At 33.1% G+C, this 27,413-nt stretch overlaps 1 protein-coding gene across 2 annotated transcripts in view; it reads left to right on the top strand.

Annotated features, from left to right (window-relative positions):
- Grik2 (glutamate ionotropic receptor kainate type subunit 2) overlaps positions 1-27,413 on the top strand; it is a 706,521-nt gene that overhangs the window by 527,740 nt on the left and 151,368 nt on the right. For both annotated transcript variants that reach the window (XM_052163476.1, XM_052163477.1), the window contains exon 11: positions 14,485-14,708. In XM_052163476.1, the coding sequence (XP_052019436.1) occupies positions 14,485-14,708 (224 nt within the window). The remainder of the gene's footprint in view (positions 1-14,484; positions 14,709-27,413) is intronic.

Here is a 27,413-nt window from a genome sequence, read left to right as displayed (position 1 = left end):
AAAAAGCAACATAATTCAATTTATAAAGATACCAACGTTTATTGAGGGGTTATTCAAAAGGCATTGTTTTTCAATGCTAAACCTCAATACTATACAAACCCTTGACAAATCAAACACTTCTCTTAGAAACATCTTCAATTAGAACATTATTTTGGTTTTAACTGATGAACACTATTGCTACATTAATTATTAGCTAACTATCACTTATACCAGCATCCAGTACTCTGTGGATACTCTCTGAGAAGATCCAGAGAAAACAGCTATAATAGAAACAAAGATGCAATGTCTCTCAAGTATTATTAAATTTAACAGTGGGTTTATTCAGAATTACATATAAACAGTTGAGTAACTTATGGGCAGTTACCTCACTTAGGGAATATTCTTTCTGTTCTAGCAACTGGTATTCATATATAAATTCTTAGAGAAGGAGTGGCCTCCTAAGCCTCTTCTATAGAAATTTTTAAATTTCTGTAAAACCTGGGGCTAGGCTTTATGAGTACTGTCTAGTATTGGTTAACTGTACAAATCCTGGAATTGCAACTATGTTTTTTAAGCATTGAGTAATATTGGTGCTCATTTAGAGAAGTCATAGTTATTGACTCTCAAGTATTACCCATTGCATAAAATAGTTTCTTTTTCCAGAGTTGATAATAGAAATATTCCATGGTTCTACACATAAATATTTTGCATTCATGTTTACTTAGCAAAATAACATAAGCAATAACTTCCTTTTTATGGCCTATGGCTTCCCTGGCAACAGAATTTTGGTGGACATTACAGTACCAGACATAAGTCCCTTCTGAAGAATGTGCTTCAACTGAAATAAGAAGGCACCTAATTTTGCCCATATAATTTGTGCTACTCCTCAGTCAACAGGTATATGTTACCTGTTGCATTGCTGGAGTAGTATGCAGGCTACATAACCACGTAAAAATTTTGGTGATATTTCTCCTCTTGTGGCATTCTTGTGCCTTTCAGCCTTGTAAAACCTAGAAAGCAGGGAATAAGTTTCAAACTCAGTTCCATCTGTGTTTCTCCATGTCCTGCAACCACATCAGTAGGAAGTCTTCAGGAGTTAAATCAGTGTCAAGAGCAATCAAAAACAGGGGACACAAAATTTAGGAACCTCGAAGGACTCTCTGACATATAACTCAAAGACACAGGTATTATTGTAGCAATTTAGGCCCATTTGTTATCCTTACCAATGCTGTTACTGTGCATGTCGTTTACAAGGATGACCAGTGCCTGTTGTATTTGGCTGTTCCTGCAATTTTAGACAAGAGCTCAATGGTTTGAAAGGATGGTGGTCTCAACACAGTTTGAATGGCATTAATTGGCAATGATTGTGAACACTACATTATCTATTCATGTCATTTTACAAAGTCTAATTTTGTTTTATTTCAGGGATAAAAAGCTAAACCAATCGATCTTTGATCAAGCTCTTAATTGTATAATTTGTATGATGAGTTTATTGTTTTATTGTTTTTGAAGTGGAGCTAGTCCTGGATCCTATCTGCTGCAATGCTTAATCTGCAATTAGCAATTACTATTCTTGTGTTGTATACTGAACTTCTGCCCCCTTTAATGACAGTAGTTAAAATCTACTGGAAAATTTCACTGTTTGTTCAGGGTTTGTCTCTTTGTTTTCACATAGACTCCAACTATAGCACTAGGAGATTCTAGTCATTTGTAACGTGAAAGAAAACAGGTTTTGAGATATACATCCATTTAGCTTCTTCTAAAAGTTACTTCATGAACTCAAAAGCCTTGTCTTTTTTTTAAGCTCAGTTTCACATGGTGTATCTTACAATACTTACACAAAGAATGGATAACTTGGGAAATGTCAGGTATGAACATTCATCAATACCCTCAAGTCCCTGGCAGCTGTTTTGAGTTCATAGGCTTTAGCTGTGCTATATTTCCAAGAATTTTACAGTGGTACTAGGCCATTTCAACTCATGTGAATTATAACACTATTACTTTAGAAGAACTTGTATGTCATTCAGGTGCCTTTCTTAACCTATGAAACACTCAGAGATTAGTCTTATTTTGCTTATATGATGGAATTATTTTAATAAGGTGGACAAGTTAATAAGGCAAGGCCCAGGGCAACATCTCATGACCAATAGGAGCTATGTGAATTACCTCCTTGGAGGAATTCTATGAAAGTCTGCTATCCTTGACAATTTGGACTTGGTATAGAACAGATAAAGGAATACTACAAGAAGTATTTTCAAAGTTCAATGCATCATGGAAATATTCCATTTCTTTTCCTTGTAAAATAGAAATATTGAGTTTAGAGACATGGCACTCTGCAATAGACTGGCATTTTCTAGAAGCTGTCAATCTTTTTCACAGACCACATTGGGTTTTAGGCTAGAATAGTTTGTATTCTTTCTTACTACTTAATGTTTTCTGTAATTTAATGATATCTCCCAAAATGTCTTTCCCATGTTTTCACTCAGGGCCTTACTTGGAATGGTCAAGTTCCAGTTGTCCCTAAACATTCCTAATTTCATACACAGTTTATATTCTCAGAGGAAATTATCTATTCTCTCAGTTGTCTTAATATAATTAATATTAATTAATTCTATATGTAATTCTTTTAATTATTATCTCAGTTATTTATATGTATCAGCACATCTATGCCTTCAATATTCTCCTGCTGTGGAGAAGTACACACAATGTTATCCATGGCTAGAACCAGTTTAATCCTTTTTACATGCGTAATATATTTTCCATACTGGTACACCATTGCCACTTGCCCCTGGTACTTTAATGTATGCCTCAAATTAAGATATGCTTGTCTCTACTATCAACTAATGCCCTAGTATTTTTCACATTAATAGGTGACTAAAAAATCCTCTATTTTACCTGTCTCAGAACTCTATATACAGCTCACACTTGCATGTACTACCCTGTAAGCAAAGCAGGTATGGAGGTTCTATGACAGGACATTACATTCTCCAAAGAAAGGGATGGTCTTCTGGTAAGGCAAAGATATTCCAAGAGGCTCTGCCAGAGCCTGATCAATACAGATATGGATGCTCACAGCCAACCATCAGACTAAGTGTGGGGATCCCAAGGGAAGAGTTGGGGGAAGGTCTGAAGGAGCTGAAGAGTATTGCAACCCTATAGGAAGAACAACAATATCAATTAATTGGAGTTCCCAGAGCTGCCAGGTACTAAACCACCAACCAAATTACATTTTGGGACCCCATGGTTCCAGCCACAGATATAGCAGTGGATTGCCTTATCTGGCGTCAATGGGAAGGGAGGCCCTCTGTCTTGTGGAGGCTCAATGACCGAGCCTAGGGGGATGCAAGGGTGGTGAGGTGGGAGTGGGTTGGTTGGTTGGGGATTAAGTTCATAGACTCGGGCGGAGGGGAGATGAGATAGGGGGTTTGCAGAGGGGAAACTTGGAATGGGACATTTGAAATGTAAATAAAGTATCCAAAACAAAACAAACAAACAAACAAAACAACAAAAGAAAAAACAAATACGGAACAAATTGTGACTTTTTTTCCTCTCTGGAATCTCTAATTTGACACAAATCTTAACATATTTTCTTTTGAGCAACCCAGGAAGCTCCCATATTTGCTTTGCTTCCATCTCCCAAGCCTTTTAGCAGATTTTTAAGTCTTTCATATCCAGCAAAATTTATCCTACTTTTTCATGTGGCTAGACAATTCTATTAAATCTCTATACCAGTATTCTTTTTAAGTTTTTTGTTAGTATGTTCCTCTCTAAACCAATGAAATCAGTTTTAAATAAGTATTAAATGGTGTCTCTCTTATGGTAAAGTTATTAGTAAGCCATCTCTTTTTCTTAAATCATGTTTCAGAAACTGGTACTTATAAGGACCTTGGCTCTGGAAAACCAACTATCAATTAATGGTATTTATGAGCAAGTCTGTGGGACACTGATGTCCCTCAAATTACCTCGGGTTATGCAGTATTTTTTCTTTAAAACTGATGAAATTTTATGTTCCTTAGTTTCCCCATAGAATATCTGATTTATTGTCTCACAGTCTCATGATCTATGTTCTTAGATACTTTAAATTGCCCCAATTCAAGTACTTCAGATACAGAGCATTTAAGATTGCCTATTTATTGACTGTTGAACTTTCCCTTCTTCTCTATTAACAGAGTATCATCTCCTATCCTTTCTACTTTTTCCAATCCTCCTATGGAGACCCTTGCTAGTACTGATGTACTTTGTCTTCTCTTTTCCTTACATGCTATCAGCTTTAAGAAATGGAAAGTGAACCCCTCCATTTTATCACCTATTTTTCTACTTTTCTGGCTAAATTTTTATTCTTCCTTTAAGCACCTACATGTTTTTCCCCCTCAGGCTACTTTATGTGTCTTACTGATGAGAGTAGGGCCATGGAACTAATGCTATAATCAGCATATGATCCTGCCACACAGTGACTGATTTTCAGAAATTGTAATATATTCCTTAGTCATCAGCCTTTTGGGGCATGTATACTCACAATCATGTAGCAACAGTTATTAATCAAGTCAGTTTGTTACTCAGTAGTGTATAGAAGAAGATTGCTAAACTGAGACTCTTCTCTTGAACATTCCACATTCAGGCAGAGGGTCTTAGTAGTGTATCTCTTTACCCAGAATAGGGATAATGCAATATACAACACAGCAAGGCTGTATGCACTTCCACAACATGTAGAGAAATGAGAATATCTCTGTGTATGAGAGTCTACCCTTGGGCAGCATTTAATGTATAATTTCTGTGTGTTTTTTGTCTTTTATATTTTAGAATCAAATACTAAGTTAATTTGAAATATATGTACACTCACCATATATATTTGAATAATATAGCAATTCTGTTTTCATACTCAGTTTTTCTCAGCATGAATGAATGATTTGTAGAGGTAATAAATAAAATAGGTTAACTGGTAGATTTACTCTACCCATAGATGTAAACATCATGTTATATACCAAAAAATGCAGCCTTATTTAAAAACATAAGAATGTTCTCTAAGATAAAACATCTTTACATATTTATTTTATAAGTAATAAAAGCTGATATCATTGGTATAGAGGCAAGGTATCAAAGTGAATTTGTGGATAAATAAAGTGTACTTTGCTTTCAACTCCAACAAGAGAAGCAAGCTAGTAGATCTTGATGTTCACTTCTTTTATTTGTAGTCTCTATTTGTTGTTATCATTTTCTTACTTTAACAGTGTTGCTATCTCTCTCATTTAAAAGTTACTTTCTTCTCTTCTTTATCCTTCCTACAGAAAAACTTTCTTTGCCCAACTTCTGAGTTAAATCAGATGGTGGTCTATCACTTGTAGGCCTTGCCTTGATTCAAACTCTTTTTGAATGGATGCATGAATGAGTGGGTGAGTGAGTTAATGACAATTGACTCTACTATAAATTCCTTGCTTGTTTCTTAGATATGTGGAATGGCTATGCCCTAGGAGAGGTTCCAATTGCTTCTGTGTGTAGTTTGTTTCTATTGTTGAGTCTGCCCCGTAAGAATGAATACATTTTTCAAGATTTTAAGATTCATTTTTCTTTCTTATAAAAAGAAATAATAGTGGGTTTGTCTGAAGATTAAATGTGGTAATTCATATGAAATTCTTAAAACAATACCTGAGTTATATAACATAATTAAAGAGTACTGCGATGATTATTCTAAAACTGGTCTTTCACTGATTTATGAACATGAAATATGATGATAATTAAACAGAGTATATTGAAACACATTTTTCCCTCAGTTCTTTGAGAAGCTGCTCTTAAAACAAGGAAATGTCTCATTCCCTCACGTCCAAAAGCACACAAAAGCCTAGAGAATATAACAAGGAGCTAATTGCAGTTTTTTTTAGTGTTCTCTAAAAAAAAAAAAAAAAAAAAAAAAAAAAAAAAAACATGTTTACATCAGAAAGCTCTTCATGCTTATCAAAATAAAATTGGTGCAGTAATATAGCTTCTTAATACAAAAGTCAGTGTCATATTAATGACTCTTAGGGCACTGTCTGCATTAGAAAATTATAATGACTTCCTGAAGTGCCTGTTTATTTCTTATTCTTCTTTCATGCATTTCAACATGACCTTAATGTTTTTGCTCTCTTCTCCCCTTCCAGTCCTGACTGGGCACCCCCCCAACCAAATCCACAAGTCCTTCATTTCCCTTCAGAAAAAAGCCGGCTTCCCAGGAATATCAATCAAACTTGGCATATGAAGAAAAAATAAGAATAGGCACCTTCCCTCATATTAAGGATGGAAAGGGCAACCCAAGAGGAGACAAATGGTTCCCAAATCAGGAAGAGTCAGAGACAGCCCTTCTTCTCACAGTTAAGAGTCCAAACAGATAGCCAAGCTACACAACCATAACATTAGCAGAGAGCCTACGTCAGAACCGTACAGCCTCCTGATTGTTGGTTCAGGCTCTGTACGCCCCTATAAGTCCAAATTAGTTCATTCTGTGTGTTTTTCTTCTGGTGTCCTTGACCCTTCTAGTTCCTACAATCCTTTCATTTCCTCTTCTGCAAGATTCTCCAAATTCTGCCTAATTTTTCACTATGGGTCTGGGCATGTGTTTCCATCAGTTAATGAAGACTCTCTGATGACAATTACATGAGGCTTACCAGTATAGCTGTATCATTATGAAACATTTCACTGATCCATTTTTCTTCTCTGATTATGTTTGCTTCTATCCTAGGTTTCTCTTACCCAGCTTCTGATTCCTGGCTATCCTAGTTAGGAATTCCATTGCTGTAAAGTGATAGCGCAACCAATACAACTCTTATAAAAATGTTATCTTGGTAGATATTTGTTTGATGTATATGAAATGTCCTTCCCCATCTCTTTTAAATAATTCTGGTTGAAAGTCAAATCTGTTAGATATTAGAATTGTTACATCAGCTTGTTTCTTGTATCTATTTGCTAAAAAAACATTTTCCTGCCCTTACCTCTGAGGTAACATCTATCTATGATTGCTAGGTGGTTTTTGCGCATGCAGAAGAATGTACTCTGCTTTCACTTCTATTTTGTCAGCTTGTTTCTCTTTATTGGGACAATGGTTTCATTAACAATCAGATATATTAATGACAAATGATTGTGAATTTTGGGTATTTTGCTTTGGGGTTGTTGGTTATAGTGGGGTGTGTGTGTGTGTGTGTGTGTGTGTGTGTGTGTGTGTGTGTGCGTGTGTGTTTCCTTTCTTTTGTTTGCTTTTGTGAGATTATGTATTCTCTATATTTTCATGAGTGTAGTTAGCTTCCTTGGGATGGAGTTTTCCTTGCAATACTTTTGTAGGGTTGGGTTTATGGATAGATATTTAAATTTGATTTCTTATGGAATATTTTGTTTAGTTCATCTATGGTGATGGACAGTCTTGCTAGGTTTAATAGTCTGGCCAGGCATTTATGCTCTACAAGTCTAGTTCCTTCTGGATTTAATGTCTTTTTTGAGCAATTGGGTGTAATTCTAATATTTCTCCTTTTATTTATTATATGTCTGTTTTCTCTTGTAGTTATTAGTATTCTTCCTTTGTTTTGTATTTTTAGTGTTTTACTTATTTTGTGGTATAGAAAAAATGCTTTCCTATCCAATGTATTTGGTGTTCTGTGAGCTTCTTGTATCTTTATAGGTATGTCCTCTTAAGTTTAAGAAAATTTTCTTCAGTGATTTTTTTAAGAAATATTGTTGATCTATGAACTGGGATTGTTTTCCTTCTTCTATTCCTGTTATTCTTATGTTTGATATTTTCATAGTGTCCCAGATTTCCTCAATGTTTTGTATCAGGAATTTTAAAAACTGAACATTTTTGACTGATGAATCAATTTATTTTATTGTATCTGCTATGATTAAGAATTGCTCTTTCGATCCAACTGTGAGGCACTTTCTCAATTAATGATCAAGTGGGGAGGGCCCCCTTGTGGGTGGTGCCACCTTTGGGCTGGTGCTCTTGGGTTCTATATGAGAGCAGGCTGAGCAAGTCAGGGGAAGCAAGCCAGTAAGAAACATCTCTCCATGGCCTCTGCATCAGCTCCTGCTTCCTGACCTGCTTGAGTTCCAGTCCTGACTTCCTTTAGTGATGAACTGCAACATGGAAGTATAAACTCAATAAACCCTTTCCTCCCCCCCCAAAAAAAAAGAATTGCTCTTTCTTCTAGTATTCTGTTGGTGATACTCTATCTGTATTTCCTATTAACTAACCTAGATTTTCCATCTCTATCATTTCCTCAGTTTGTATTTTGTCTGTTTTTGTTTGTTTGTTTGTAGATTTTAGAATATTTTCATTGTTTTAAACACTTTTCTGGGAACATTTTATTTTTTAATTAACTTTTATTTATTTACATCTCAAATCTTATCCCACTCTCCCAGTCCTCCTTTCCCAAAGTTCTTTACTCCATCCTCCTCCCCTTCACCTCTGAGATGATGACCCCTTCCACAACATTCCCCTTCTCTAGGGCATCAAGTCTCTACAGAATTAAGCATATACCATCCACTGGAACTAGAAAAGGAAGTCAGTCTCTTCTTCATATGTACTAGGGGTCTCTGACCAGACAGTGTATGATCTTTGGTTGGTGTCTTAGTCTCTAGGAGCCTGAAGGGGTCCAGGTTAGTTGATAGCATTAGTCTTCCTTTGGAATTGCCATCCCCTTCAGGTCTTTCAATTCTTTCCCTAAATCTTCCATAGAGAATCATGACCTCAATCTAATGGTTAGCTGGAATTATCTGCACCTATCTTAGTCAACTGCTAGTAGAGTCTCTCAGTGGACAGACTCCTCTCTGCTAGCACAACAATGCATCAGTGATAGGTTGTGTGTTTGGTGCCCACCCACAGGATGGATCCCAAGTTGTGCAACAAATTGTTTACCATTCCATCAGTATCTGTTTCATTTTTGTCCCTGAATTTCTTCTAGAAAGGAACAATTCTGGGTCAAAAATTTTGAAGGTGTGTTGTCACCATCTCTATACTGGGGGCTCTGTCAAAGCCCTAAACTTGTATTCTTCAGTTTCTTTCTCTACACTCAGGCATTTCAGCTAAGGTCAACCACATTGAGTCTCAGGAAACCCTCACATCTCAGCTCTCTAAGACTTTCTAGAGGTTCCCACCATATCCTACTCTTAGAGACTCCTATTTCCATTCATTTACATGACCCTCAGGGCTACATTCCTGCCTCCCTCCATACTCAATCCTGCCTTCTTTTTCTCCTCCTTCTCCCTTGACCTCCCCTGGATCCTCCCTATTTTCCTCTTGTGATTATTTTGTCCCTGCCCTCCCAAGTGGGATTGAAATATTGTGACTTGGGCCTTCCTTCTTATATACTTTCTTTGGGTTTGTGGAGTGTATCATGGGTGTTCTGTACCTTTTGACTAATATCCACTTATCAATTTAGTACATACAATGAATGTCCTTTGGGGTCAGGGTTACATCACTTATGATATTTTCTAGCAATATCCATTTGCCTGAAAATTTTATGATATCCTCATTATTAATAGCTGAATAAATTCCACTGTGTAAATGAACCATATTTTCTGCATCCATTTTTCAGTTGAGGGATATCTGGGTTTCTTTCAGTTCCTGGTTATTATGAATAAGGCTACTATGAGCATAGTGTACCACTTGTTTTTGTGGGATGGTGGAGCATCTTTAGCATATATGCCAAGGAGCTGTATAGGTGGGTATTTAGGTAGATTTATTTCAGGTTTTCTGAGGAACCTCCAGAGTGATTTCCAGAGTGGTTGTACCAACTTGCAATCCCACCAGCAATGGAGTAATTTTCTCCTTTCTCCACATTCTCACCAGCATGTGCTGTCACCTGAGGTTTTGATCTTAGTCATTCTGATTAGTGTAAAATTGAACCTGAGGGTCCTTTTGATTTGCAATTCTGTGATGACTTTAAATATTTCTTTAAGTGTTTCTCAACCATTTTTCAGTTCTTTATATATTTTGAATATTAGCTAGCCTTCTATCATCTATAGGGTTAGTTTAGATCTTTCCCCAATCTGTAGGTACCAATTTTGTTTTATTGATAGCATCCTTTGCCTTACAGAGGGTTTCTTCAGGTATAGTAATTCCCTCCGAAATTATTTTATTGTTAAGAATTGTGCTGGCTATCCTCGGTTTTTACTTTTCCATATAAAGTTGAGAATTGTGCTCTTTCTATGCCTATGAAGAATTGTTTTGGATATTCATGGGAATTGCATTGAATCTGTAGATGGTAAGTTATCTATTTTGACTATGTTAATCCTACCAGTTAATGAGCATGTGAGACCATTCTGTCTTCTGAAGTCTTCTTCAATTTCTTTCTTTGGGCACTTGAAGTTCATGTTATACAAATATTTTTCACATTCTTGGTTAGAGTTACACCAAGATATTTTATATTATTTGTGACTAATGTGAAGGGTGTTGTTTCCCTAATTTCTTTCTCAGCCTGTTTAACATTTTTATAAAAGAATACTAGCTATTTATTTTTGAGTAATTTTTTATCTAGCCACTTCAGTGACATTGTTTTTCAGCTATAGGAGTTCTCTTCTGGAGGTTGCTTATATATACTAAAATATCTTCCATAAATAGTGATACCTTTACTTCTTTCTTTCCAATGTGCATCCCCTTAATCTCCTTTTGTTATCTTATTGCTCTAGCTAGACATTCAAGTACTACATTTAATACATAGGGAAAGAGTGGGCAGTCTTGTCTTGTGCCTGATTTTACTGGGATTGCTTCAAGATTCTCTCCATTTAATTTGATATTGGCTGTTGATTTGCAGTATATTACTTTTATTATGTTTAGGTATGTGCATTGAATTCCTGATCTTTCCAAGACTTTTAACATGGTGGGGTGTTGTGCGTTTTCACAGTCTTTTTCATCACCAAATTAGATGGTCATGTGATTTTTTTCTTTTAGTATGACTCTATAGTTCTATCCATTGTTGTATTTTCCTTTTTGAACCATCCATGAACCCCTGGAATTAAATCTATTTGATCATAGTGAATGATCATTTTGATTTATCTTGGATTTAGTTTGTGAGAATTTTATCGAGTATTTTTGCATCTATTTTCATTGGCCTGAACTTTTATTTCTTTGTTGGGTCTTTGTGTGGATTTAGTGTCAGAGTTACTGTGGCTTCACAGAATTGAATGGGCAGTGTTCCTTCTATTTCTATTTTGTGAAATAGTTTGGGAAGTATTGATATTAGCTAATCTTTGAAGGTCTGGTAGAATTTTGCACTAAAACCATTTGTCACTGGGCTTTTTGGAGTTGGGAGATTTTCAATGACTACTTCTATTTCCTTAGGGATTATAGTACTGATTAGACAGTTTATCTGATTTTGATTTAACTTTGGTATATAATATCTTTCTAGAATATCATCCATTTCATGTAGATTTTCTAGTTTGTTTTGAATTTTCTACTTTGTTTGAATAGGCTTTTGTAGTAGGATCTTTTTTTTTTAATTTCTTCAGACTTTGTTGTTATGTCGCCAATTTCCTTTCTGATATTGTTAATTTGGATACTGTCTCTTTGCCTGTTATTTAGTTTTGCTAAGAGTTTATCTATCTTGTTGATCTTCTCAAAGAACCACCTCTTTGCTTTGTTGATTCTTTGTATTCACTTTGTTTCTAATTCCCTAATTACAGCCCTGAGTTTGACTATTTCCTGCTGTCTACTACTCTTAAGTGGTTTTGCTTTATTTTGTTCAATGCTTTCAGGGGTGCTGTCTACTTGCTTACATACGCCCCAATGTCTGTATGAAGGCCTTTTTGGGGGTGAAAAGTTTTATAGATATTTGTTAAATTCATTTGGTTTGTAAATTTTGCTAATTTCACTGTGTATGTTTAGTTTCTCTTTAGTTATCTTTAGTGAGAATGGGGTGTTGAAGTCTCCCACGATTATTGTGTGAGTTTCAATATTTTTTCTTCCAAATGCAGTTGACTTTGTGTTTGGGTCATAGATGTTAAGAATTGAGACTTTATCTTTGTAGATATTTTTTTCTTTGAGGAGAATTAAGTGTCCTTCCCATCTCTTTTGATTATTTTTGGTTGAAAATCTATTTTATTGGATATTACAGCTTGTTTCTTGGAACTGTTTATTTGGAAAATTTTTCCCAGCCTTTTGCTTAGAGGTAGTATCTTTCATTGTTGCTAAAGTGTGTTTTTGTAACTTTTTATTGGGGAATTGAGTCCATTTTCCTTGAGAGTTATTAAAGACAAATTGATACTTCCTGTTATTTTTTGTTGTTGAAGGAGGTATTATGTGGTTTGATTCTCCTCTTTTCAGTTGGTTGTGAGATGACTAATTTCTTGTGTTTCCTTGGATGTAGTTTCCCTCCTTGTGTTGTATTTTTCATTCTAGTATCCTCTGTTGGGCTGGGTTAGAAGAATGATATTGCCTGAATTTTATTTTGTTGCAAATTTCTTTCTTTTGTTTTTGTTTTTGTTTTTTGTTAATAGTTTTGTTTCTTTCCTTCCTCTTTGCCCCATTGGCTTTCTTAAGAAAAAATTTACTCATATTGTTTATTTTTCTTTTCTTGAATCTCTTTAGGTAATTTATTCATGTCCTCTTTAAGGGCCTCCCTCATATTTATAACATTGGTTTTCATGATTGTGTGTGTGTGTGTGTGTTTGTGTGTGTGTGTGTGTGCGCGCGCGCGCATGTGGGTGTTTCTGTGTGTGTTTCTGTGTTATAACTGTGTTAGACTATCAAGGACTTGACCTAGTAGTATGGATTTTGGTGGTACTATATTTTCCTGTTAATGATTGTGTCCTTTCACTGGTCTCTATGCATGTGGGTTTGTGATAATTTAGATTTAGTCTCCTAATTACTGAGTTTACCTTAATTAGATTAATGTATTTTTCTTTGGTTTCTGTTTCCATTCAGGACTTCTTGCCAGTGTGGCCCATGTTTCTGGCTATCAAATAGCTCTTATTCTTTAGGGTGTTTCTGCTGGGGTTTTGGAGGACTGTGTTACCTCTTGGGTTTGGGGTATGTCTTCTGTGGCATATCCTCTGTGGTCTGAATTATGCAGCATGGCTTGACCTGTGTGGTTTAGGTATTGTTGTAGTCTCTGGTAAAGCAGTGGACTTCTGATATTCTGGTTACTAGTACGGCCTTTGGGGTTCAAGGTATTAGCATGGTTTATGATAGAGAAGAGGGCTGCTATGTTACAAGGTATCTGACGGGCCTTTGATAACATAATTGTGGGCTAGAATACTGAACCATGGGAAGGAGTGCTGTTAGGAATCTGAGAGGGGTATGGTGAATCATTTGATATCTGTGAGTGGGGCTTATGGATTCTGGATGTGATTATGACCCTAGGTAGAGCAGTGGGCTTCTGAAGAAGTCACTTCCATCAATGTTTAGTGCATCAATTCATTCTGTCTAGGTGCTTGTAAAATAGTGATTTCAAAGCATTAATGTTTTAAGGCATTTAAAATACAAGGGAAAATTAACAACTTTTTGAAAATTGGAAATCTTATTTTGTCATGTTTGGATATGAATTCTTAGCAGCCTGTTCTTTTCTAGTGAGAAAGAGAAAGTGAACATTTCTAGGTAGGAGAGGGAGATGGGAGGACCTGGAATAAGTATACAGAGAAGAAACTATAATCTGAGCATAGCATATGAAAAAAATCTATTTTCAATAAAAGGAAATAATATGAGAAAAGGCAAAAACAAAAAGTGAAAAGAAAAACTCATTTTCTAATCCGGTCTAGGCAGTACTTTAGGGATTTTTATTAAGAGATATAAAACAAATTAAAGGAATAGGAAAAAAAACTTGGGTAATATTTATCAATCATATTTAAATGACTTAAAGAATGCTTTATCCATTTGAAAATTACACCTTTAAGAAAAACTCTTTGCTATATTTTTAAAAAGAATTACAGTTTATTAATAAATTTTGTAGTGTCTCTATGTGTGTGTGTATGCATGCATGCATGGACATGCACAAATTCATAATGATCTCTATGTATAATCATTGGCACTATGTACCTATGCATGTAGAATTCAGGAGACTACTTGTGGGTCTCTCTTTTTTCTTACCATATGGGTCTCTGGGATGGAATTCAGGTTGTTAGACATGCTAGCAACTGTCTATAACTGATGACCCATCCAGTTAGCCAAGAAAATGTTTCTTTTCATATATATGTAGATATACTAGCTACAAAATATTGTTAAGGCATACAGTAAGCTGTATGCCTTACTGACATTTCAATATGAATAATGACATTTACTATATATAAAATGGATTCATTTTTTTAATCCCAAAATTTTATTTTCTTTTTCTAACTAGCTATTATCAAGACTGATGTAGAAATCTGGAATTAGATAGGAAGGAGTAACATATTAAATAGTAAATCAGCTCTTCAGGCGAAAATATGTTGTTGATCTTACCATAATCATTACATAAATTCTCATGTGTAAAGTCTTTATTTATAGATATTTTACTTGAGACCATATACTTAGCACCATTTTCCCTTTTTTCCTTTTTATGTTTCTCTCTACAGAAAGCAGACCTTGCAGTTGCTCCACTGGCTATTACCTATGTTCGTGAGAAGGTCATCGACTTTTCAAAGCCATTTATGACACTTGGAATAAGTATTTTGTACCGCAAGCCCAATGGTACAAACCCAGGCGTCTTCTCCTTCCTGAATCCTCTCTCCCCTGATATCTGGATGTATATTCTGCTGGCTTACTTGGGTGTCAGTTGTGTGCTCTTTGTCATAGCCAGGTAACATGCTCACTTTTGTGATTTTTTTGGCAATTGTTAACTCTTTTTTCTAACTAATAATTGTCAAAAGTCACAATCTCCTTTCTTGCCTTTCTTTCTCCTGGGGTGCTGAAGATTTACAAACTTCTAATAATCACATGAGTATTCTGCCTTTTGGGGCAGAAAACATGCTGGTTGTGTCAGTATGCTGCAAATGTGGTAGTAAGTGTCTTTCTCTTTTTAACCAAAATCTAAAAGGTGTTGAAACTGTTAAAACAAAGTTTTCTTCTTCTTTAATGGAGATTATAATTGTGTCTCAAAATTCATAATTATATGACTGCCATAATGACACTGAAATCCATTATATTTTTGAGATTATTTTTTTGTGGTAAAAGAATTAGAGTTTTAGATGTAGACTTGTATGTTGATAGAAATTTTCATAATCTCTGACTATATGTATTTATGTGCCCCATAGTCTAAGTTAAATATGAAATATTTTTTTCAGTTTTGTTAATAAGATGCTTTAGATAATCGTTGTCCTTTTTTGAAATTATATGATAAAGTCAATGCACTTTTACTAGCAGTAAAACTTGTTAATTTTTCATTTAGAAAAATGATATAGCATATTTTACACCTTTATATTATGATAAATGTATACATAATTATGTTTTAATTTATCATTTTACTTAACTAGTTTAACATTGACAATTGACAATTTAAGACCACTATAATTTGAATTTATTTGTACCAAACAGCCATACAGCAATTGAAATTTTATAGTAGACTTTCTTAAAGTTTTTTTTATAACTTTTTATTCTTCCTCAGAATTAGAATTTAGAATTTGAAATATATAATCTTTTAGTTTTTGCTTTTCCATGACCAATGAAAATAAATCAAGATCATTTGTAATGCTTTTGGATAGATATGTGTTTATTTACCACCACAAGCCACCCTCCTTCATAAGTGTTCAGAGAATTGAGATTAAGTATGTATAGAACTAGTGCAATCCTACAACTCTTTCCACCTAGAACACAGAGCAACCATTCCTTTGTGTCTTCATATGAACCTACCCTGCATAAATGAAGCATAGAAGAAAGGCTCCTGATACTGTCCTGAGGAAGCATAGAGGAAAAACTTATATTAAAAAGAAATACTACTTAGCTTTGAAAATATGAACTAGACTCTTGAATTCATTTTCCACCTTCAGATATATTAACTAAGAAAATACATATTTTTTAATACAAGGTTTTCCAGCTGTTCAAAATATTTTTATAACAGTTTTTGTCAAAAAGAGATGTTAATTTGAGGTGTTACCTGTATTGATTACATAGATAATAAGGGAAATCCCTTTTAAAGAAATGAATTTTTATTGTATTTGAAAATATAAAGTCATGTAGTTGGACATTTTCAATTGCCTCTGTTTAAGAGTTTCTGACTATATGTATTATTATTTAATGAGCAGATGTGAAATTATCCTGCTGTACCTTCTTACTCAAAGATGGGATAATAATCTATCAAATATATGAAAAACTAAAGCAAAACAAAAATTTATGAGAAAACTCATAGGTATTTTATTAACAAATTGTGATATATAACAGTCTTGGTAAAGAGCATAAATATATATAAGTTCTCAGAATATGTTTACTTATCAATAGTAATATTGTATTATCTAAAGTAATCTGATTTTTAAAATAAATGCTCAAAATTAAGATTAGCAGAAGAATGACTACATTCAGGCTAATTTTTAGAGCGAGCCCCAAATTCAAATGAGTATGTATGAAATCTATTCTTCTAGTATGAATACAACCTATGAGATACAAGTTCAGAGGAAATGCATTAGTAGGACTTAATTACTCTTCTAAATCAAGTGGAAGTATAATATTTGTTTTGAATTTAAAAAATTACATTGTCATTTTATTTTTGAGTTAAAATTATATAATGCAAAGATATATAGTGAATCACTGACATTAAACCAAAGAAGTGGTATTTTTAATATTTGTTTTTAGTGCATTAATATTCCACTAACATGGAAAAGAGAAACCTATTTAATGGTGGTGTAGTTAACTGGCATGGCACATGCTTACCTAGCATTTGCTAAGCCTCATGTGGAGAACAAATAAAAAAACAAAATTCTTAGATTTATATCTTAGTTTTTGTTAATGTTGCTGTGATTATATACATTGGCCAAAACATTAAAAGAGAAAGTGTTTATTTTTAGCACATATTAGAAGGACAGACCTCATTGTTAGGAAGTTGAATCAGCAGAGCATGAAGCAGCTAGTCATACTTTGCCGGCAGATAGCAATGAAATCTAAGCATAGCATAATCTCTCTTATACAGACTAGGAGATCAGGCCAGAAAAATATTTGCATATATGCTTAGGGTGGGTCTTCCCATTTCTATTAAAGTAAAAATACAATTTCTCACAGGTGTACAAATATATTTATAGGTTTATACATACATAATAAATATATTTATATACACATATAAATATATATATATTGTTTATATTGTGCTAAGTAGTCTACCACGTGGTACGTTCAAGAAAATATTTACCTGGATATATTCTTTCATTAAGCACTTATATATGCTTTTAGCAATCTAATAACTATATATAACATATCTAAATACTTTTAAGGATTCAATATAATTCAAAATTATATTCACAAAATGGTATATATTAAAACATATAAAAGGTCAACTATAGTCAATAGGCAAATTGCTAGCAGTTCTTCTAATACCTAGTGGATGCAGGCCCTATTATTATAATAAAATATTAGTTTTATAATAATTTTAAACTCAATACAAATTGGTAACATCCATTTTTTTATAGCTAGCTTTTAAAGTATATAATTTTGTTCAGTCATTAAAGTATTTTCCCTACCTTTGATTACAAAGAAACCTACCTACACGAGTTTTACAAATTTTCTAGGTACATTGAATGGTTACCAAGAGAAAGATGTTTCCGATACCTTTGTATTGTTTATTCTGTCATATGGCCTTTATAAACATCTGACATATTATTTGTAGCATATAATGACACAATCAGCATCCTTCTCTGACTTACTAAAGAATGTGTTTAGACTTAGATGTAAGGCTATAATACTGCTTTCTAGACAACAAACGTCCCTGTTTCACATATCTTAGCATTTACTTTTGACAAACAGAAATAACTCTTGACTGTGACAAGATTCACCTAGCTATACTATTTCTTAATCTCCCCCACGTCTCTCTTTGTCATTTGCTTTAATTTAGTTATATTACTAGTGAGATACAGTTAGTCACATTAGAAGGCTGATCATGGCACCCACACAAGATGTGCTTTTCACCTTGCTTCAAATATTTCCCACATTAAATAAATATAGACTACTAGCAATAAGTTATTTATAAAATGGGTGAAATTAAGTTCCCATTAAATGAAATTCCCATAGATGACCGAGAATCTTTCTTTCAGCCATAGATTTCTCAAGGGCATTCATAGCTCCTGAAATTCTGTATCCAAATTTTGTTTGGGGGTTTTAGAGTTTGTAATACACCGATGCATGATGGATATCAACATCCAAATGAAGGGGATAGTGATGTACACATTTTCCTCCAACAGGATTGATGGCAACCAGCTATTCACTAAACACTGGTCAGAAAATGAGCTGTAAACAACCTGAAAAGGAATAACATTCTTTTATCTACTTTTATAAGAATATTGATAAACAACTATACTTTTGGCTTCTTATCTGAACAAAACAATATGATCACACACAAGAAAAATATAAATAAAACTAAATAATATTAACTGATTTGTTTCTCCAGCATAATAGCAAACTAAAGAATATTTGATGTGTTAAAGGAATAAAATTTTACTTTTTTAGTTAAAAACAAATATTTTATGTCACTTTTTATGATTTTTAGAATATTAGAATGATAACTGTTATTGAGTCAAGCAGTGAAGAATTCACTCTTAATACCTCCTCAAGTTTTATAATTGCAGTTACCCTTGGGAGTGTCCTGAAGTATATTTTACTTCTAACATGGCTTTTTATCACCAAAATATCGAGTCTTTGTCTCATGTGGAGTCCTTATAATTTAAAAACAAAACTGTCTTACAACTTATTGTTTTTAAGCAGTATCTTTGATGATTTACTGACTTTGCAAATTCTTGTCCCAAATGGTCACATTAGCATCATTGATTTTGGTTCCTGAGCTGTATACTATGGCTTTTATATCCCCATTATAATTGGTGACATCATATGGAAGCTGGCAACCATGGGTTATTAGGAATGGATAACTGTTTTTGGTAGATGTTCAATGATAACGTAATTGGCTGTCAGAGCACTATTGCCATATTAAAGTGAAATGCTAATTTTGTTGTGTGCCGGTACCACCAAGTTTCCAACCTCTTACTCAGGACACCATTTAAATTTTACCTTTCTTTAGCATTGCATTAGGTTAGGTTTTGCTATATTTTTTTAAAATGTGACTTTTTCAGAGAGATAAATTTTATGGAAACATATTTGGTATTTTCTTTCCATTTAGCAATCTTCCTAGAATGTTTTCAAAAATTGCTTTATAGTAATTGCTGTTCTAATGTGCCTCTTACACACATGAGAAGGGTCATTAAAACTTATTATGTATTCAGATTTTTCTAATGGTCAGCACAGATTTAGTCTAAAGGCACACTTAAACTACAGGCTGAAATGGCTTTATACATCATGAGGCTACAACTACAGGGAACTTATTTCCCTATCTCAGTATTTACTTGTTAGCTAATCCCATTAGAAAACAACACACCCTTTCAACTTCAACTTAGAAAATGGCTATTGTTGTAAAGTAGATATTGTGACATTTGTTGTGTTAGTAGAATAAATCCAATTGGGACTGAGTGAAATCACTTGTGATAAAGATGTTACATAGGTATTTCAGGCAACAGAGATGTTGACTGAAATCATAGGACTATGAACAGGAGGTCAATTCTAATTTCTAGGGGTAGCAATAAACATGTTTTCAACTCTCAGTTTCATAATTTCAGGACATTAAAAAATAGAAATTAGGAGAAAAACAAGTAATGCAAAGACAATATAAGATTACAATGAATTTTAAGTAAACTTCTGTAATCAAATAATCGTTGCCATTTTGTTTTGAGTAAATTTTCACATCATTTGCTAGTATTTACATTTCAACAAAATAATTTCACAATATAGTTAAATTATTTTTTTCTTTGTCCTATTTACTTTGTAGTCTTTGTGTCAAACCCAAGGCCTTGCACGTGCAAGATAAATGATCAGCCGCTGATGTATAAAGAGGCTCCCAAATTATTATTTTTTTAATCTTAAGGCAAAATAAATATCAATGAATTAGAGGATATTTAATGTTGCAGTTTTTCTTATGTTGTGTATGCACCATTTGCCTTTGATGTCTATTCTTGATCCAGTGACACAACTGAGACCAGAGGTTCCTACAACAGGATGACTCTCATTTCTAGGTCATTGTCCAGTATGCCCATTCTACACATATTACAAAGAGCTTCTGAAATCTATGTGCAGCCTGTAATGACAGGTTTCCATTAAGAATATATATAATATCTTACTTAGCAAATCAAAAAATTTTACAATAAATATTTTATTTTTAATGTATTGAAGTTTAATACTTATCAAGTTGTTATATTTAAAATTTTACTATCTGCAGTGTAGTATAGACTTGGCAGTTGCCACTATATAGTCTTATCTGCCATCAGTTAATTTAGGCTGAACTCTTAGCAAACCAAGAACAATGCTACACAAGGTTTGTTTCGCTGCCCTTTTAACTTTCCTATTCATTCTACTCCATTTGTTTCCTTCCATTCCAGCTCCTTTTATTCCATTCCATTCTGTTCTGTTAAGTTCTGTCCTACTCAGACCCACTTCTATTCTTGTTCTACTTGGTGTAATTCTGTTCATTTCTCTTTTCAGACTTTGAGAAAGAAACCCTATTATAAATCAATTAAGAAGCTCCAATAAGCTAAGGAAAATGAAGCATACTTTCCACAAATCATATACTTATTCCTCCTCCATGTTTCTTAGTTTCCAAGCAGCTCCATTTCTTCATCTGGAGGTTCTGAGAAAGGTTCTACAGAAGCTGCCCCCTTACATGTCTTATCTTGTCAGCCTTTGCAATAATGTCTCTGTGTTCCCACAGACACTGGAAATGCCTCTGTGCCCCACAGATACTAAAAAACTGTTTGTCTGGGAGGGAGGATGGTTTCACAGTCACACTAACAGAGGTTCTTAATTTATTGGCCTTTAGAAGACAGTGTACTTTTACTGTATTCCATATGAAGCAGTTAAATCTCCACTGTCTACTCAATACAGTATTATAGGAAGCTCTACTTTGAAACAATAGAGTGTGTCTGGTCTACAAAGTGAGTTCCAGGACAGCCAGGGCTACCCAGAAAAACCCTGTCTCGAAAAAAAAAAATAAAAAATAAAAAAAATTTTTTAAAAATGTATGCTCTTAAAAGGCATTTTCCTTCAATAATATAAAAATATATTTTAAGTATTTTTCATTGTACATGTGACTTTTAATTATGTCTTAAAACTATTGTCTTAATGTCATTACATTATCTCATGAGTTTTCCAAACTACACCTTTTCTTGTGTATGTAGCATTTTGCCCCTAATCCATGTGGAGGAAAGTTCTGAAATAGAATAAATATAGTCTGAATAGTATGAAAACAGGTTACACTGAGGATCATAGAGACAATGAGTTATTCTTCTATTTTAGTCAACAATGTATTTATAGAGTAATATACACTAGGCCCTGTTACTTACCTCTGGCACAAAGAAAAATTCTTATCTGTTACAGAAAGGAAGGTTTTTCTAAAGAAACTGCATTTAGAAAACTCACTGAAATACATTAAAATGAAAATTGTGTTATATTGTTTTGCTTAAAGTGTTAAATTTGTCGCCTAATTTTCCTAAAATTTTTTTATAAAAGCTTTTATCACTTCAAGTTTTCAAACAATGCTTTAGCGTTTTCTCATACTCTTATTCAAAACAGATAATTTCTTGAAATAACTTTTAGGTACAAGTGAAAAGTATATCCATTGTTCTTTTTTTGCTAGCGTTATAAGTAAAAAATGTTAAAATATATTTCCGAAATGTTCAACATGTAGGAAAAGGCATCAGTAAAATGTGGAACCTTATATGCCTGTCCTCTGGACACACCTGCATACTCTTCTTAAAATTTGTTACTTTCATTTGGTTACAAAATAGCAAAACTTTGTGAAATTATGGAGAGAATCAAATACTATCTCATATTATTTTGATCCCCTCAGAACTTATGTATGTGGGAGAAGTTCCATCAATATTAAATGAAAACTAAAAGAAATAATTAGTGGTGATTTATGACATTATTTTTTCAAGTTATGTAAAATAATGCACTCTATCCAAATTATTAATGAGTTGGAGATACAGCATCATCAGCCACTACAATTTCATTCATTACAGCATGCCACAGTACCTTAATTGCTATAATTTTTTACATTCCATTACATAATTACATCATTCAAATTAAATTTTTTTCATATCAATCCTGTTGCTTATGTGTACATAGAAATATAGAGCTTAACACTTTGTGATAAAAAAATCTCACTAATAGAGTAATTTCATATATTCATATTTTAAAACTGGAATGAATATATTTAACCTAATGTACTTTGAATACAGACTTTCATTTCTAATTGGCAGAAAGCATGATTTTACAGTTTTTCTAACTTAGATAATACAGGTTTTGGTTATCTTTAGAAAAATAATATAAAGTTCTAAATTAATTATTTAACCAACAAATACCTATTCCCTTCTGTTCTGACTTCTCTCTACTCCATGATGATGAAATGAGGTAAATGAACTTCCAGCACATTAATTTAATGCATTTAATATTTGAAGCAAAGGTGAAATGTTAGGTTTTCAATGTTACTGGCATGATAAATATTATAAACAGTTGGGCTACAACTGCCATCTAAGTTGGTTCAGAATATGCACCTGAATATTATTTTAACCTAATACAATTAGGTAAGTGTTTCCTGGCTTCCCTTACTATTATTGGTGTTCAGCTTGGGGGTGGTGGGAGGTTTGTTTCAATATAAGCTTATCCAGTTGCTAGACTGAGTTGTTATTTGAAAATAAACAGTAAAACCTGAACTTTCTTTATAGGTGGATATATACAAAAGAACCCCACTCCTAGAAAAAAATGTTCATTATAAATTATTCACCATCACTCCATTTTAATTAGGGTTTCAAATCTAACATTTAATTGAAAACATTTGAAAGTCATGTTTCAAATCTTGTTGTAGAAAATTTAACAATTCTTATTTTGGTAGTTCCTAATTTGGATAGTGTAGAGAAAAATAAAATAATTGATTTCCAAACATATTTCAGCTTTCATAGGCACTTTGGCATATTCACAGTGCACATACAGGACATTAAGTTGCTTTGCTGATATGTTGATACAATATGCTGCATTGTAATACTAAAACTCTTATGAGTTTTTGATATAATACATACACAGTGTATATGTATTATACACTGTATACCTAATGTTAGTGTACCTAACATTAATGCACCTTAGATTTGTTAAGACTATGTACTATATTATAATATAAAGAGATATTTTACTGATTTTTATATACTTCATACAAAGTGTACATATGTATATTAAGACACTTTGTCATTTGAAGATCCATTATGTTATATTGTAACATTAAGACAATTTATTGGTTTATATGACACACTAAATTTTCAAGATATATCTGACTTCTTAGGTGGAAAAGCAGAAAGTCTACAAATGAAAACACAGTGGAAGTTCTTATAAAATAAAATTGATTACAATATTAGTGAAAGAAGCAATTATATATCTTGCATGTCTATGTACACTTATGATTAATGTGTTCTATAATACTAATAACATCAGTTAAATCACTTTTAATACTTAAATGATGCATTTATATCAGACATTACCTCTCTTTTGAGTACCTTTTTATATAAAAAGATATAGTCTGTTCCATGCTTCAGTCTTAGAGACCTGATGACCTACTGTCTCAGTCAGCCAGCCCTAAGGCTTTGATGCTGAATTTAAAGATTTATATACTCTTAGTGTATATATTACATGCTACCCACTTACCTCTGTTCTGTAAGTCTACAAGAAACATTTTAAATGAATGATTGCAGATTTTGTTTAAAATACGTTTTAATGTTTAGAATGTTATTAAAAAACTATTTAACCGGGTAAGAAATAATTTGTAGGAGAAGGTTAAAATATTTATTATGCAGCATTTAAATTTGAATCTTTTTTTTTTAGTAATTCTCAATTTAAAGCCACTCTTATTTGAATGTAATTGTGCAGTTAAATTATTGGAACCAACTAATGGAATAGCAAGAAAAACATTGGTTAATTTCAAAATTAGATTCTAGTTTTCAGAATAAAATTAATTTTGCTTTTATGTTGGGATCTACCTACATAAAAACTCAATGACAACAATATTATTACTTTCCTAAATTTTTGCATAATATATAGATGACTATAATAAATATTTTTAAAACACAAAAATTAAACAATTATAGACAAGATTAAATAAACAACATATCGCTATATTGGATTATCAATTTTAAATATATTAACATTAATCACCATATTATTCTCTGTTAAGTTCATTTTCTACAAATGTTATTTTGAAGTATGAGTCTTCAGAAAGCCTTATATTTTAAAGATGCTCATTATTTTATTATGTTTAGTTCCTTTCCCATAAATTAAATTTATTTTCATCAATTCATTACAAATCTGTGGGTATTATCATTCTAATCATTTCATTAATCTCTTTTGATCCATTTATCAATAACAAATAACTTACTGGCATTAAAGTTACCAGTTGAGGTGCATGTTAAATAATAGAAATGTATTCAATTATTTATTTTTAAGTTTCATATTTATTTAGGAAGATTGTATGTTTTTGTAATATATAGACAATTTATTAATTGCTTGTACCAATGAAGGGGTTTTTGTTTTATAGCTATAGCAAATTTTCATGGTTTAAATATCCCAACTGCAGTCATTATCACCACAGCCAACGGTGTCTCTGGACACAGCATTTGGAAAGCTACATGGAGCTGTCTTTGTAAGTCAGGGCAAGGGGACTTCAGCATGCTGCTCCTCTACATTTCCCAGAGAATGGAAAATATAAGATATAAAAGTGGATTTCTGCAGACCATGTAGAAAGTCCTAGTGTATAGCTGTGCAAAACTTATGAGGAAATATTTAGAAAAGAGTCGGAAAGGTTAGAGCCTAGAAAACATGGTAGAGCAATTGTGTTTTACCAAGTGATATGGAGCATTTCTAAGCACAAATTCTGATTAATCTTATCAATATAAGTATAAATTGAAATATTTACAAGTATCAAATTGTTTTAAATAAGTATTGAGGTGCTGTTTAAAGACAACTGCATGTGAAAATATCTGTGAAGGAAAGAAAATGTGTCATAAATAATTCAGTTTTTTGATGATTTTATTATGTTGAGTCTTTGTTTACAAATTCTTGATCTTTTGTTACTGATGTAGAAGTGATTCTTTCCTCACAATTTTAGATCATGACATATTCTCCCTAGTGATAATTTTTTATATTTTATTGTGAGAAGAATATGTTGTTCTAAAGTATTCAGTAATTTTTTCATAAGAAATGAGAGTTGTCCTCTGCAGGCGTAGTAATCAGTTCACAGCCCGGTTTGGTTAAAATAATAATTTCATGTGTAGTTAATAAAAAAACTTGACCAAATATTTATTTAACTAGGTGTGTGTGTGTGTGTGCGTGTGTTCAATTGCTGTGAATAAGAAAAGATTAAAACAGTTCATTTTTATGCTCCAGGGATGTGTTGCTGGCAGCATTATCCTTACAGTAACAGTTTCAGCCAAATAGTTACTACATGTCTACTGAAACACTAGACCTCATCTATATCCCATGCCTAAAAAGAACAGAAAGCAAAAGCTTTGCCAAAGAAGACAGAACATAATATTAGAAATGGAGCTACAGGGGCCTGTGAGCTGCAGTGTGGGTACAGGATTCAAACCAGAGTCCTCTGCAGGAGTATCCAATGCTCCCTCCCCAGCTCAGATATGATTTTTTCATTAGGAAGAAATGCTTCCTTTACTCAAGCCTTAATCTTTTAAAATATTGACAATTGGGAATTATCTATAACATATTATCTCCAGAGATTTGTAGGCCAGAAAATTGACAATAGCATGGGACTGCCACCTAGGCTTACAGAAGAACAAATTAGTATCTCACATAATTGCCCAGTCTGGCCTTGAATTAATCTGTGGCAAAGCTCTCCTCAAATTTATGGCAATTTTCCTCAGCCTCCCAAGCACAAGAATTATAGGCATAAGTAAAGGTTCTTATATATTGATAAATTCTCAATATATAAGAATTTATCGATTTATTTTCAGGTGTCATTCTAACATCTTAGATGATGCTATAAAACATTTAGTGATGGCAAAAGTAATTCTTTAATATGGAATATTCTGAGACAGTAATGTTTTCCCAACTTTTTCTAAGCCATAAAGGAAAGATTGTTAATTATTCCCCCTCTACAGCAAAAATGTATTATGATATATACTAGGACACATCTTACAAAATAGTAGCTGTTAAATAAATTCCCCTATGTGAAGAGGGAAGAAGTCTATGGACAATTATGGTCAGTCTACTTATTGCCTTCTCTGAGAATCACTACTAGCAACACTACAGTAAATATCACATAATAAATCAATAAGTTAATTTAAATAAAGTTTCCTAACATTTTGTTCTAGAATTTTTCCATTAGTCTAAGCTTTCAGAACAAAGTGATTGCAAATATAAGGACTAGGTTTATCCACTCTGAAGGCAATAATAGTGCTAAGTACAATTCTAAAATTCTCAAGAAAATGAATATCAGCAAGTAGATAAAATAGTAAGGGGCATGAATCAGTTAAATAATTTTCAGCTAAATCTTTGAAATGAAAGTGTGCTGTTTAATAATAGAAAAGTTAAACTTCTGTAAAATCTTAAAGTAGAATCTTTTCTTAAAGTAGAAAAACACTTAGATCAGTAGAATAGCAGGCATGGTTTACACATAAGATTTAAATTCAGTATGACACGTAGGAAAACAAGGCATTTACTACTTCAAAACATGATGTTCTCTAGGTTCCAGATTCTTGCCTAATTATTAATGTTAAGTATATACATGATAAAAACTAGTGCTGTAAAAAGGATGTCCTAAGAAGTATAACAACCTGCCACATTATGTGATCCCAGAACTAGGGCCAGGCTAATGCCATCATGCAGCACTAGACAAGAGTTAGCCATTAGGAGACCTCAGGTCTATAATGAAAGATAAAGTTAAAGTTTGGTGCCTTGAGGCTGAAGCCTTGAACTTCTAACACAGATGGCTGATGTGTGCTTCCTTAGTTTCAGACAGTTACGTAGATATAATGTGATGACCAAGAACATTTGAATTTGTTTGTGTTTTTATCGGCAGTCCCTCTTTCCATCACTATGAAGTACAGTTTCTGAGTTCCTCTGTTCTGTTCATCCTGCTGCCCTCCTTGACCACCTCTCTCAGCAGTTCATTATTCTGACAAATGCTGCTGTTTGATATGGATGTGCCTAGGAACCTGACAATATCATATTTTTATATTGTCTTACACTGTCCAGAAACAATGTAAGAAGAAAT

This window comes from Apodemus sylvaticus, chromosome 19 (genome assembly GCF_947179515.1).
Source record: "Apodemus sylvaticus chromosome 19, mApoSyl1.1, whole genome shotgun sequence".
Taxonomy (NCBI): domain Eukaryota; kingdom Metazoa; phylum Chordata; class Mammalia; order Rodentia; family Muridae; genus Apodemus; species Apodemus sylvaticus.
The sequence above is the reverse complement of the archived record's forward strand: the minus strand, read 5'-3'. Positions and strand labels throughout refer to the sequence as shown.